Source organism: Vitis riparia, chromosome 8, assembly GCF_004353265.1.
Source record: "Vitis riparia cultivar Riparia Gloire de Montpellier isolate 1030 chromosome 8, EGFV_Vit.rip_1.0, whole genome shotgun sequence".
Lineage (NCBI taxonomy): Eukaryota > Viridiplantae > Streptophyta > Magnoliopsida > Vitales > Vitaceae > Vitis > Vitis riparia.
The window spans coordinates 11749521-11763924 of NC_048438.1; the positions used below are offsets into that span (position 1 = coordinate 11749521).

At 34.9% G+C, this 14404-nt stretch overlaps 3 protein-coding genes across 4 annotated transcripts; all 3 read left to right on the forward strand.

The window, feature by feature from the left end:
- The first annotated feature begins 1194 nt into the window (after nucleotides 1-1194).
- LOC117920887 (Werner Syndrome-like exonuclease) lies at nucleotides 1195-2172 on the forward strand. The gene has a single exon (XM_034838565.1). It carries the CDS (start codon nucleotides 1347-1349, stop codon nucleotides 1971-1973), a length of 627 nt encoding a protein of 208 aa, XP_034694456.1. The 5' UTR covers nucleotides 1195-1346; the 3' UTR covers nucleotides 1974-2172.
- Nucleotides 2173-4191: 2019 nt separating this feature from the next.
- Nucleotides 4192-5203, forward strand: LOC117920808 (Werner Syndrome-like exonuclease). Its single transcript, XM_034838448.1, has one exon. It carries the CDS (start codon nucleotides 4237-4239, stop codon nucleotides 4876-4878), a length of 642 nt encoding a protein of 213 aa, XP_034694339.1. The 5' UTR covers nucleotides 4192-4236; the 3' UTR covers nucleotides 4879-5203.
- Nucleotides 5204-6509: 1306 nt separating this feature from the next.
- LOC117920792 (SNF1-related protein kinase catalytic subunit alpha KIN10-like) lies at nucleotides 6510-14246 on the forward strand. Of its 2 annotated transcripts, none has more exons than XM_034838429.1 (11): nucleotides 6510-6619; nucleotides 7870-8055; nucleotides 9211-9395; nucleotides 10396-10578; nucleotides 10664-10795; nucleotides 10872-11057; nucleotides 11949-12038; nucleotides 12115-12198; nucleotides 12880-12966; nucleotides 13053-13298; nucleotides 13880-14246. In XM_034838429.1, exons 2-11 carry the CDS (start codon nucleotides 7875-7877, stop codon nucleotides 13988-13990), a joined length of 1485 nt encoding a protein of 494 aa, XP_034694320.1. In that variant the 5' UTR covers nucleotides 6510-6619; nucleotides 7870-7874; the 3' UTR covers nucleotides 13991-14246. The 2 variants fall into 2 exon arrangements, with proteins under 2 accessions (XP_034694320.1, XP_034694319.1); XM_034838428.1 differs by having other exon boundaries at nucleotides 6511-6751; nucleotides 13880-14223.
- Nucleotides 14247-14404: the final 158 nt, after the last annotated feature.

Genomic DNA, 14404 nt, shown 5'->3' on the forward strand with positions numbered 1-14404 from the left:
AGGCTTCACAATATGAACTCCCATTACTCATCTTAAAGATGAGTAAATGAAGTTCATAAATGACTCAATGTGGTCATTCACCACTTCATTTACAACACAATTTAATATTTAACATTATTAACCTAAGTTAGAAGTAAAAAAAAAAAACATTACTAACCTTAAAATTTGCACCAATCAATTGACTTCAAATATTTTATTTTGAATAAACTTAGGAAATTTTATGAAAATAAAGAAGTGAAAAAGTAATTTTATAAACACTAAAATGGAGGTGTAGCTCAATAAATACAAAAGTTATGGAGTTGAAAACCTTAAATTAAGCTAAATGAGTTAGCTCTCCAAAATAAGTTTTTGAAAAACAATATTAACATTATTATTAATAATAATCATGGTTTTAAAAATCAGGCTAGTCGGTCACAGTTCGATTCGGTTAGTTAAACAGTTATGGGTTGAATCGGAATCGGATCGGATGAACCCAAGATCAGATCAGAAAACTGAACGAAATAGCTGGTTCCTCCGAGCTGAACGATCAACCCTATTATATATTTTTTTTCCTATTAAAACGTCACCATTTTACTCACTATAAAAGAATTCATTTTTCCTCGCGTCCACCCCTTTCCAACTTCCACTGTTGCCTTCGGTGTTGTCGCCACCCCTTTCGTTTTCCAGTTGCCTCCGATTGCCTCATTTTCCTTCTTCCTTTCTAGAATTTTTTTTTATATTTATTTATTTTTATTACCTTATTAGTTCATCTCCATTTATTATTTTTTTAGTTTATATTTGTTATTTTTTAACTTTATGATTTTTAAAACTTATGATTTTAATTTTAATTAATGAAAATATTATAATTTTAAATAAATTTTATGATTTTAAAATAAGTTTTTTATTTAAAAATAAATTTTAAAATTTTAATTTTTAAATTAAAATTTAGATATTAATTTTAATTTATAAAACTAATTTTTTAATTTTTAAATAATATATAAATTATTATTTTATTTTTATAACCATTTTTAATTTTAATAACATATAAATTATATATTTATCACGTAACTACACGTCGGTTCACTTTTCAACTGATAATTTTTTTCAGTTAAATAACCATTTTTGAAAATATCGGAAACAGTGTAAAAAAAATATTAAAAATGAATAAGAATTTTGTGGAACACGCGCCGGAGATGCGACTAGGGTGTTGGAGGTTATCCATTTTTGGTGACTTTTCAGCATTAGGATCAGGTTTTCTTTCATTTCATGCACATCGTCTTCCATTGTCAAATCCTCTCTCTCTGTGGACTGCGTCTGCAAAAATCCTAACAAAATCAAGAAAAATCAAGAAAAGTGAAGCCATTGCTATGGCCGTTGCAGAGCTCGAAAGATGCCGAACCCACGAACTTTTTCGGGTGGCATTCCACGACGACTGCATCGAAACCCTTGTCACCCACGTGCCACACATGGTGGATTCTTGGATCGGCGACATCGAGCACATCCACCGCCACCGGCTTCACAAACTCATCGTGGGTCTCGACATCGAGTGGCGTCCCAACAACGCCCGCTACACCAACCCGGTGGCCATCCTGCAGCTCTGCGTGGGTCGCCGTTGCCTCATCTTTCAGCTTTTATACGCTCCGGAGATACCCACATCTCTGATTGATTTTCTGGGTGATACTGATTACACGTTTGTGGGGGTTGGAATTCAGGCGGATTCCCAGAAGTTGCTGAATGATCACAACCTGAGGGTGGGGAATGTCGTGGATCTTGCGGTGTTGGCGGCGAGGGTTTTGAACACGAGGGAGCTTCGGAATGCGGGTATAAAGCGTCTGGCCCGAGAGGTTCTGGGAAGGGAGGTGGAGAAGCCGAAGCATGTGGCTAGGAGTCGGTGGGACACTGACTGGCTTTCTGACGCTCAGGTACACTATGCTTGTGTCGATGCTTTTGTCTCCTTTGAGGTTGGAAGGTGTCTCAATGCCTCTGCGTACTAAGTACCAACTACAACTCTTATCTAATATGGATGCCTATTATTGATACTGGTATTTGGAAGCTTTTTGTGAATTACTGCTTCTGGGTTAGGCTATGTTTTGTTGATGATTTGGGGCTTTAGATGTTTGGATTTGGAAAACCATTGTGAATATTATGATCCTAATCAGACTCCTTGAATCATTTCAATCGTTTTCTTTTCCTTGTCCGCTCTCTGTTTATTTTACCATTTTCTGGTTCATTCAAAGAAAGATGAGGAAAAAGAAAACACAGTCTATGTTCTTGGGTTCAGAAAAATGAGAGGGAAAACTAAGTGAAGTGCTAAATGGAGAATGAATGGCAACAAACTTTTGCAAGAATGTTTTTATTTGATTGTGATGGTTTAAACATCCCTATTCCATAACATAGAAAATGAATCTGAAAAGTAAAAAAAAAAAAAAGAGAGAGAAAAAAAGAAAGATTGATGGGATGGTTGATTGAGTGCAGAGTATGCTTGATTTGTTGTTCCATATTTAAATCGTCCATCAACTTTTGTTACAGTGAATTTCTTAATGCTGAAGTAATCAACTAGGAAGCATTTAGGTGTCTGGAAATAAAAACAAAAAACAAAAATGGTCATAGTATGCTAGAAAAGGGAGACCAAAACACTGTTTCAAAAATGTTTTCAAAAACAGTTTAAAAAAATTGTTTTGAAAATTGTTTACTAATATTTTGTAGAATAAAAGTTTATTTAAAATATTTTTAATATGTTTTAAAAATAATTTTATATTTAATATTTTATTTTCAATTATTCTAAGTATAATTATTTTTAAGATAATTTTTAAAAAATAATTGAAAACAATTAAAACAAGTAAAATATGTTTTTTAAAAATAAATGTTTTTTCTGTTTTGGAGAATAAAAATTAAAAACTATTATTGAAAATAATTTATAAACATACCCGAAATTTCTTGCAAAAAAAAGTGAGATTGACAAAAGAATTTTTGCTCCCTTTCATATAGTATTTGTCATTGGGATTCCTTTCATGATATTTTTTTTAAGAATTTCCCTCTTTCTTTTCAATCTTTTTGAAATTGGTGAAAGATTTTCAATAAATTTCAAAGAAAGCTATAAAAAGGGTGATGGAATACATAAAGAAAGTCACACTTCAGTCTTTGATAAATGATAAAAGAAGCCTTAGGATGATTGAACAAGACATCACTACTCCAGACAATGTCTGACTAAGCCGCCATTCGACTTTGCTAACTTTCTTTCTGCCTCTTTAAATATGAAATGGACAAAGATTTTGGGTGTTTGGAGGGAAGGAAAATGACGGGGATAATGGAAGAAATTGAGGGAGAGAAGTGAGGAGGAAAGTAGACGGTAGACCTAGGGTTTTGGGACAAAGTCTTCCCCTCCTTTCCTTCCCTCTCTCTCTCACTTTCCGTGGGACAAAGTGCTCATCTTTATTTTTCCTTAGTTTGTAAGAAAACAGTATACATCTGAAGAAGAATAACGTAAAGGTGGTGGGAAAAGAAAAAGAAGAAAAAGAAAAGGAAAAAATAAAGGGGAACTCCCAATGAATGTGCTTTCCACTAACTTTTTTAATAAGCAAGATGAACGTATTAGGAATTTTCTTAGCAATTTTTTTTTATATCATCCATAAAAACTAGTTTTTAAAAAACACTTTTTCCATTCCCTAATACTTTTGGTCACTCGGGGATGTATCTTTGAAATAGTTTTATGATTTAAAAAATACATTTATCTTACATATATTGTTTTTAACAATAAATTTGGAATGTTGTAAATTGTTTTAAGAAACAAATTTAAAAATTTATGTTGTACACAAATGAAGTAATATTAAATAAACTATTTTTATATTTAAAATTTTAAATAAAATTTTATTGTTGAAAGTAATTGAGAATGATGATGTCAAAAAGTATAATTTTTTTTTTAGAATTATTTTAAAATAGATCACCAAATGGACCCTCAATACATTGGGGTTTTATAGCTTGAATTTACTTACTCGTGCAAAATAATAATAATAATAATAATAATAAATAATTATCATAAATAATAAGATATATCCATTTGAGTTATTAAACCAAGAAAAACCCGCCCAAAAGGCGAAAGGGAATTCAGACATACGCGCCAGGACGCGAATGTAGCAAAAAAAAAACTGAATAATTAATTTTATTATCTTTTGTATTCATTCGTTCACATTCTCTTTACCTTTCTCCACTCTCCTCTTCCAAGTGAAGCAGCCAAGAAAATCGAGAGAACCCCCAATCATGACAGTCTCCATTACAGCCCTCGACCTCTCCTCCGAAACCCACGCCCTTTATGAGGTCATCTTCTTCGGTGACAGCGTCCAAACCCTCGTTACCAACACTCCAAACATCGTTGATTCTTGGATCCAAAACGTCGAGTCAAGTAACCCTCACAACGGTCTTGACAGACTCATCGTGGGTCTAGACGTGGAATGGCGACCCAATTTCAACCCCCAAATCGAGAACCCGGTGGCCACTTTGCAGCTGTGCGTGGGTCGTTCTTGCCTCATTTTTCAGCTCTTACACGCCCCGGCGATACCCGCATCCCTGAATGCTTTTCTCCGCAACCCTGGTTATACTTTTGTGGGTGTTGGGATCAACGACGATTTGGAGAAGTTGGTAGGGGATCATGGGTTGGGAGTGTCCAATGCTGTTGATCTGCGTGGGTTGGCGGCCCATGAGTTGAATAAGATGGAACTCCGCAATGCGGGTCTTAAGCGTCTGGGGCTAGAGGTTCTTGGGAAGGAGGTTCAGAAGCCGAGGAGGGTTACTCTGAGTAGGTGGGACAATTTCTATCTCTCTACTGATCAGGTGCAGTACGCTTGTGTTGATGCTTTTCTTTCCTCCGAGATTGGGACGACCCTAAATGCATCTCGACGTTAGAAAAACTGTAGTGGGTTTTGCTGGGTTCTGCATTTTCAAGATTTTCAAGATTTTCAAGGAGAAATGATAATGGTTGTTAGTGATTTCTGCACTTCTTAGGCATTCAATGTTTGGGATTTCCCTACAATACCGTGCCTAATAGTCTATATCATGATTGGATTTACTTTTGTATATGTTTGTAATCTTGACGGAAATTAGGGAAAAATCGGAAACTGTAATGGTTCTGTTGTTTGGTTGCGATGCCATGAAATTCGGTAGAGTTTCATACATACTGAAAATCTTTGTTTTCGACTTGATAAAAAAAATATATTGGAGTTGATATTAATTTGCTTGCCTGTGTTTTCACTTTTCATTCATCAGATGTTGATGGGCGTAGATAGTTTTTATTTCTATGAAAAATACGGATTTGGGGTAATGGAGGAGATGAAGGTAGGTGGGGAGAAGGCAATATAGTCTTTTACCTGTGACCTTGAATCAGGGAAAATAACCACTCAATTTAGTTATTTACAAATTGGGGGAGGCACTGTGTACACAGTGGGGGCAGTAGTAGAGTGGGAGAGGCTGGCTGTGGTGGCAAGTGGAGGCAGTTTAGCAGTAATGGAGGTGAAGCTGGATTTTAGGTTTCAAGCAGGGGAAATGCCAACGAATATCAAAGAAGTTTACTTCATCTAAGTGGACAACAGGTTTGAAGAAAAAGTAGTGGTGAATGGTGATTTTGGGTATCTCCTTTTGGAATAAATGCCCTCCTATTCCACTCTGACCAACTGACCAAGTAATAGTCCCCTCCCCTGTTCATTGAATGAACTCAGTAATGTGGGTCTCCTTAGATTCTACTAATTAATCACAGATCTGGAGCCTCCATAACCCCCCAAGGCCTCAAGGGGCAAGGGCTAACAGCCTAACACACATGATGAAGAGCCGTGTCTAAAAATAAAGACATGGTTTTATCTTTGGACTTTACCTCATTATGATATTGAATTTATGCGAGTAATGGGTATGAGCGCACAAGCCATATCAAAGGAAAGGAAGGCTGCTCCTGTCATTATCCCTGAAAAGCGAAAACCAGTAACTGAAGTGGATACAGTAAATTTGAAAGTTGATTTTTTTTTTTTTTGTAATAAACGGAAATGACTAAATTAATTTTCGCACTTCCAATACCGTATTAATATTTTTATTTTTTAAAAAAATATATCCAATGGTATTTATGCAATATATTTGGTCAAAGACTTATAAAAGTCACTAAAAAAATTGTGCTTCCATAAACTTCAAAGCATGTGATAGCAACTGAGGTTTATTATTAAAATAATCACAAGAAAGAGGAAAGTCATTCACGTCTTTCATCTCTTTGCACTACAAAAGGACACCAAGCATGTTCTTATAAATTAAATTTTTTTTAAATAAAAAATCATAATTTCCCACTGAATTTAATGGCAAGCGTGACTGATTTGTACGTTTTTATGCAGCAAACTCGGAGCTGAGCTGGTTTGAAAAACCATTTGTTTTTTTTTTTCTTAGGAAAAAAAGAGAGAAAAATTAATAATAAATAAATAATTTGAGCAAAAAAAAAAAAAAAAAAACAAGAGGTTTTGTCTGGTGTACGGTGTTTTCGAAGCTGGTGTCAGAGTGCTTGAGTGAGAAGTGGCTGTCTAGGCCAATACACGTTTCAATTTTTTTCCCTTTGCTTTGTCTCGCTCGACGCCTCCACATCGTCCCCGTTTTTTTTTATGGTCGTCATATTCATGTATGTTTCTGCTGCCTCTGGAGTTGATGAGAATTGGGGTTGCTTCGTTTGGTGTTTTGTCGTCCTCTTTTCTTGTCTTTTTTTGAGCTTTCTTAGCAGATACTGACTGACGCCAGCAGCTCTGACAATTTGGTAAATCTATTGGGTTTTTGGTGGATTCTCTTGTTGTTTTGAGTTGGGTTTCTTTAGTTTCGTGTAGATATCTATTGCTTGGCTTCGATGTTGTCTATGTCATTTGTTTCTGCATGTTCTTGGATTGATTTCAATTGGGTTTTTCTTCGTTTCAACTTTGTTTTCATCCATTTTAGTTGGGTTTTCAGGTTTCTCGGCCAATACTGGTTAAGGCCAAGAACTCTTACAATTTGATCAATTTATTTTAATTTTTGGGAGGATTCTCATGTTATTTTTCTATTCGGTTTTGCTTACTTCTGTAAAAGTCTATTGCTTCCATATCCTTCGTGGCATATCTAAGCTAGTTCTTGAATTTCATGTGAATTGGGTTTGAAGTTAATCTTCATATATTTTAGTGTGGTTTGAAGTTTATAAGCCAAGCCAATGCCGGTTCATGTCAAGGACTCTTAAATTTTGGTCAATTTATTAGATATTTGGTGGATTTTCATGTTGTTTTTGCTTTCTTTCGGATTAAAATCTATTGCTGCACCAGTACCTGCTTTTAGCCCCAGTTACTGGAATTGATATGTTTTCTCTTTAATCTAAATTCCCCTCTGAATTATATTTGTTCATGCCCGAGAAATGGTCTTTAATGCCTTCAATTGGGGTTGTAGACATTTTTTTATAAGTCTATTTTTTTGCTTCTTTCTCAATATATTAGTATGGTAGTTGATTCTGAATTCTTACTTCATCATTTTTCTCTTATGTGCATTTTATATTCTTTTGGGACCTTTTTAGTTATCCATGTGAGTGGTGAGTTGCTCATTGTAGTGATCTTCAAACTTCAGGTTTCTACTATTCTTGGTTTCATAGTTATCATCCAGTTTTTTGTATTTGTCTATTAGTAAATTTGAGTATTTTTGTCAACTAAGTTGTTATTATTGTATCAATAACTATTAGTTATTTTTGTGTTTGATGGTATCATTTAATGATTTTGATGAGGCATTTGTGGCATAGTTGGGAGGACTTGATGCCCTTAGGCAAGCATATGTATAGTTAAACTCACACGCACAAGCAATAATAGATGACCGATGTTGTTGTTTTAATGTTCAAAATTTTAATTATCTACTTTCTAACAGCTTCAATGGATGAAACTATGGGGAGTATGCCTTCTCAAAAAACTCTAGGGAATTATAGATTGGGAAAGACACTCGGAATTGGGGCCTTTGGTAAAGTGAAGGTTGCACTTCATACAACAACAAAGCTAAAAGTTGCTATTAAGATCCTTGATCGCCAATCTATTGATGATTCGACGGCAGACAGAGGTATGCAATACTGCTCGAGAACTGATGTGGTACTATATGCAAATTGAAACATTTTCTTGCATCTCAATTTCTCAATTGCAAATTGGTCAAAATTCATAAGATTCTGTTTTGAGAATAGCTGTGCATATGTGCAATTATGTGCCTAGAAGGTGTTTGTATATCCATAGAATGAATTATGTGCCACGGAACAGTTTGTGCAAGTTGGTCATGTGAAATGGAGTAATTGTTAGTCATTATCACCAATATGGTGGTGATTAAATAGGAATCTGTCATATACTGAAATTCTAAGGTATCATGATTTTAAGCAGGTATTTTTCTTCTTTTTGGCTCCAAAAACTATGATGGATGCACATTGAGGGGAGCCCTCCATTCCTATTTTGAATGTGTTGGGGAAAAGAACTGGCATAGCCAAATCCTAAGAGAATATTATACTAGATCCATCTAAAATGTCATGTAAAATTGAATGAGATGATTGAATTTCCACAGCATGTTCCAAACCCCTTTAATGTATGATCATATTTGTACAAACAAATACAAATAGTTATACTAGCAGTTTACAGATCTCTATACAGGTTATAAAACCATATCTTAAATTGCATTTGGTTTTAAGTTGGATTGATCCTCTATTGCATCTTAGATCTATCTAGCATTTTATCCTCCATTAAATCATTGGCAACCATTATTTTCGCCCAATGTCTCAATCCTTTTCTTGGACTTTGTCCTGTTTTTGTTGTGCCTCAACTTAAATCAAATTATTCCTCCTTACTGGTTAATCTATTTGTCTTCATGACACACATGATCAAACCATCTTAGATGGAATACTTATGGTGCCTCACATCTGTTCACTTTTTATTATTTCTTTGTATTACAGTTCTTTTGTCTTCACTCCCAATTTTAGCTACCTCACTTTCTAAACATGGTCTGGATTCCCCAACGATTTTTATCATGAAAAATAGCTAGACTTACATCCTTCTTATGCATTTTACTTTTTCACTTGATAGGTATTATACCATCAGGCAACAATTTACAAGTGTTTTCCTGCTTGAAACAAACACATGCAGCATCTATCTATTTAGTCGAGCATTATGACATCATATACTGTTGTCTCCTCACGTTATCTTTTTGTTTTGTTTGCTGTGTATGTGAATGTTTCAGTGAAACGAGAGATTAATATATTGAGGTTATTTTCACATCCTCATATAGTTCGTCTTTATGAGGTCATAGAGACAAGGACAAAAATTTATGTTGTCATGGAGTACATGAATTCTGGTGAGCTATTTGATTATATTACAGAGAATGATAGACTCCAAGAGGATGAGGCTCGCCACTTTTTTCAACAGGTATAAATGGCGATACTTTTCCTTAAAACTCGTTCTTTTTTTTTTTTCTCATTTTTTTTGTTTATTTATTTATATTTTATCTTTTCCATTTTTGGTTTTCTTTATGGAAAGTATTTTCAATGTCACTGCAAGATTCTTAATCATTTCCTTACGCGTATCTTATATTGATATACAAATTGGTTATTGTCCTTTTTACTTCTTGTCCTTAATAATTGTTATTCTTTTACACTGTTATGGTACCAGGGAGAAGGAAAAACCCGAATAATGTTATTAAAATAAGGAAAGAAAATCAAGTATAAGGAAGGATGAGACTTTCTTTAACAAGCACAATTAGCAGGAAAATAGCCACATGGCAAACAAAACCCACAAGAAACCCAAAAGTTCACAAACTGCATAAAAAGGCCTATATATGGAACTTATGGAGATGGATCAAACCCAACTTATAATCAAAGGATATTAGATTTCATACTTGTGCATGGCTCCACTTGGTTGGTTAATAAATGAGCTTTTGGCAAGCTTGCTTCCTACGGGCCTTGAGTAGAGGGGAATGTTTTGGCTCCAAAATTCAAGCTTGTCACGTTACAAGTGCATGCCAAGAGTAGACTAATAAGGCAAAATCCGACATGTATAGTTAATTCTCATAGTTGGAAACATGCCAATATATGGATATCTGCTGAAGTTAGAAAAAGAAAGATTATGTCTGATCAAAACTGAAGCACAAAATTTGACACTAACTTCATTAATATTTTTATTTTTTATATTTAGAAATGAAAATCTAGTTAATACATGTCCTTACTCCTAAGAAGTTATTCTAATTTTCTCATCAACATCATGAAACATTTTCTGAGTTAATTTCACATTATAGACAGTATATTTAGAATGGAACTCCATTTTTGTGGTTTCTATTTAATATTGTTTTACTTATTCTTATAAGTACATTTTACTGGCAACTGTATTAGCTTGAATGAATCAGATATAATATTGTTCAATGTTAGAGCAGATTATTTCAGGTGTTGAATGTTGCCACGTCAATATGGTGGTTCACCGAGACCTCAAGCCAGAGAATTTACTCTTGGATACAAAACGCAATGTCAAAGTTGCAGACTTTGGACTCAGCAATGTGATGCGTGATGGTCATTTTCTCAAAACAAGCTGTGGAAGTCCAAATTATGCTGCTCCTGAGGTATGGGTCAACTTGTTATATAAGTTGCCAATGAACTTGTGAATAATTATGCTCTCCTGTGTACAATGAAATACTGCTTGTGCAGGTTATTTCTGAACAACTATATTCTGGTCCTGAGGTTGATGTTTGGAGTTGTGGTGTCATTTTATTTGCTCTTCTCTGTGGAAGGCTTCCTTTTGATGCTGATAATCTTTCGGGTTTATATGCAAAAATAAAGGTTATGTGAATTTTGCATATTAACTGCCTCCAGAGAATTAATTATAGTTTGAATCTAAAAATTTCTTTGTCATCAGAGTGGAATATACACATTCCCAAATCATTTATCTCGTGCTGCTCGGGATTTGATTGCTCGGATACTTGTAGTAGATCCGATCAAACGTATTTCAATTCCTGAGATACGCCGGCATCCTTGGTTTCAACAGCACCTTCCCAGATACATAGCTCTGCGCACAATAGATGCCATATACACTACAAACAAGGTAAGTTTGATTTCTTCGTGATTTTCTTACACTTGTAATTCTGGAAATTTGTTTTATAATGATTGGGTTCTAACATTTGCAATGGAACATGTTAATCCTTTTTAATCAGTGTATTTTCAGTTAAAAACCTTTCCCCCCCTTATTTTCAGTTAGATGGTATATTTTATATTAAATTCCCTTTTGAAGTGTTCTAGAATGCAAATTATTATTTTTTTAATTGAAAAACTAGCACTATTCATATCATCAACATTATGTCCTTGAGTCATTGGATTCTGGCATCATAAAATGATTAGGGAATCAGTTATGACCCTTTGATTAGGGAAGGTTCCAGCAATGTTCCTGTCACCAACTAGAAGTTGGTGTGTGCAAAAAAATTTCTGAAAGCTTGCTAAATGCTTATTGGCTTATTTCAGTTGCAAGGTGAGATCCAATGGCAGAGTATTGTTCATAGATCTATCAATCTTTGGCACTAAGACTCAGAAATTATTGATTGCCCATTTGGGCTCTAATACAAGATTAGTTGCCAAATAGGAGAATGTGAAAATTTACTCTGAATTAATGAGGATATGCCGGTATATATGTTTACAGGTATCAGCACTGTAAGTGTGTGTGCATGCCATGCATTCATTCACATATGTATGCAAATGCCACCACAATAATTGTCCATCTTTACTGCTACAGATCCAGTGAATATGTATAAGCCTATGTTTTGTTGTTTGTTGGCATTCTAATACTTTGCATTCTAGTTTTGGTTGAAGTTTTGTTTTTGCTTATTATTTTAGTAAATTTGGTGTTTTTGCCTTGATTTTTCTCAGGAGTTTATAGGGCACATGTTTTCATACTCAAAGTTGTTAGTTGAAAACTAATCTTGCAGCTGCTATGTTTGGATAGGTTGATGAGGAAATTGTCCAACAGGTGGTAAAGATAGGCTTTGACATTAATGAAGTGATCCAGTCTCTTCAAAATAGACTGCAAAATGAGGTGCTCAGGTTTTCTCAACTATGATAGCTTCTGTAGCTGTATTGGCTGCAAAACTGACGCTTTATGGCATTTTCAGGCAACAGTTGCATATCATTTGCTGTTGGACAATCATTTTCGAATCCATTGCAGTTACCTTAAAAATGAATTTATAGAATCCTTGGTGAGTATCTTATCCATTCACTTGTATTGGATATCATTGTGTATGCTGAAATTATTCATTCTCCTTCTGATAGTGTGTGAAATGGTTTTCTTCATTGCATATTATAGTGTTTGGATTTCAGAAATGTTGCTGGTATAGTCTTTTACCGTCATTTTTGGGGAAGGCTCCTTCACATGAAATGTGGCAATCATGATATAATGGCTCCTTTGGAGCACATATCCTCTGGAACCTTTCTTTTAATGAGAACTTTTTTTTCTTGGAAGCCTTTAAAATGGTCCCTTTTAACCCTTGCCAGGAAGCTGGGAGAGGATGGTTAAGCACTAAACTAATGGCCACTACCCATTTGAACCCTATCATTCTTTACCAATTCCGAACACTCTTTTCTTTAAAAATATTTTCATAAATCAACCAGTCGCAGTGGTTTAGCACTCTTTTATTCTCAGGAAGAACAAGAGAAATCTTCTTCTTTCTTAAGTATTTTTGAGGACTTTACTCTCCTTCCCTTCATTGTTTCCAAGATCAAACATTGGGTGAGTAGAGAGGAAAAAAGTGATCGTCTATTGAGAAAATGAAGGTTTGACTGTAATAGACAAGTTAAAACTGCAACACTCTGTCTTGAGCATTCAAATTTACTTGGTCACTGCTTTTCTTAGCTCATTTCTCTAATCTCTTATTTGGCAGCCACAGGATCCCAATCCCACTGATCATCCTGAAATGCAAATGAGTTCACTGGCTCCCATGCAACGACAATGGGCACTTGGATTGAAGGTCCCTCTTAACCATTAAAATCTTGCTGATAGTCATTACCATATTACGCACGTTATTTTTTAATTGATTTTCTCATCTGTCCACAGTCTCAAGCACGTCCCATCGAAACAATGACAACTGTTTTGAAGGTTTTTGAGAGATTGAATGTTAAATGGAAGAAGATAGGTCCTTACAACATGAAATGTCTTTGGATACCACCATTTGCTGCCTATCCCAAGTCGACAGTTGGTAATGATCCTGCACAAGATCACATCTGTAGTGTGGATCCTTCAATTATGGCTATGAACAAAAGAGCAATTAGATCGCAAAATGCTGTGAAGTTTGAAATTCAGGTAAGACTTTGTAGTGAAAGAATATGTCAAAAATCTAGGTATCCAATGCAAATACTTACCAATTGAAGTGGGAAAATGATTGATGTACCAATTGGAACCAGCTACACTAGCTGATGGTGGTAAGGGCAGTCTTAAATGGGAAGAAGTGATGGTCATTTTCTTTTACAGTAATCAGCTATGTCTAATTACAACTGTTTAATGCCATACTTCTCATTGGATAAACTAAATGAATTCTGTGGAAAATGTGAGATTAAAAAAAGAAAAAGAAAAAAAAAAACAGAAGAAAGGAATTTACCCTGCAATTGTTTAGGATCATTGTGTGCTGTAAATACATAGGCATGTGTTGGAATTAGTAGGGATATTACTCGACCCACATGCAGGATGTTTTCTCAAGGAACTTGAGATTTTCTTTGAATTAATAAGTCAGGCTCTTGCTGAATAAATAGCATATACTTAATTCTTGGAAAATCTCTGATTTTTCGTAATCAACATTTTCTTCCTATTGTTGTTTATGTAGGGCAAGTAAACTAATATATTTTATTATTGATTTTATTGACATGCTCTCTCTCTCACTTCAACAGCTTTATAAAACAAATGACAATCGGTATCTTCTGGATTCGCAATTGCTTCATGGGCCGCCCTTTATGTTCCTAGAAATCTGTGCAGCATTTGTTGGAATGGCAGTGGCATAATTTTGTTCTCAGGGGGTGCCAGGAATGGAATGAAGTTCCTGGCCTCGTGGAATTGGTGTAATTATCTGGGTGTAGATATCCTGTTACAGAGGGGGATGACTCAGAGTCAGGGGGGTAGAGCTAAGAAGCTGGCTCTGATTCTGATAGTAATGCTTATGTTATTAGCTTAACTGTACATTTGCGTTAAATATTCATACATATATACAAATGTCCGCTTGCCTGATTGCAATATATACAGTGTTGGTTTTGAATGTAATACAAGTTCCATACATTCAGTCAAATAAAGAACGGGGTGAAAAGCAGAAATGTGAAAACGTATTCATGATCTCACAACTCAGCAGAAATAGTTTGGGCTTATTTTTAAGCTAACGGAAGTGTCATCATGTTCACAGGTTTACCATGAAAACCTGAGAA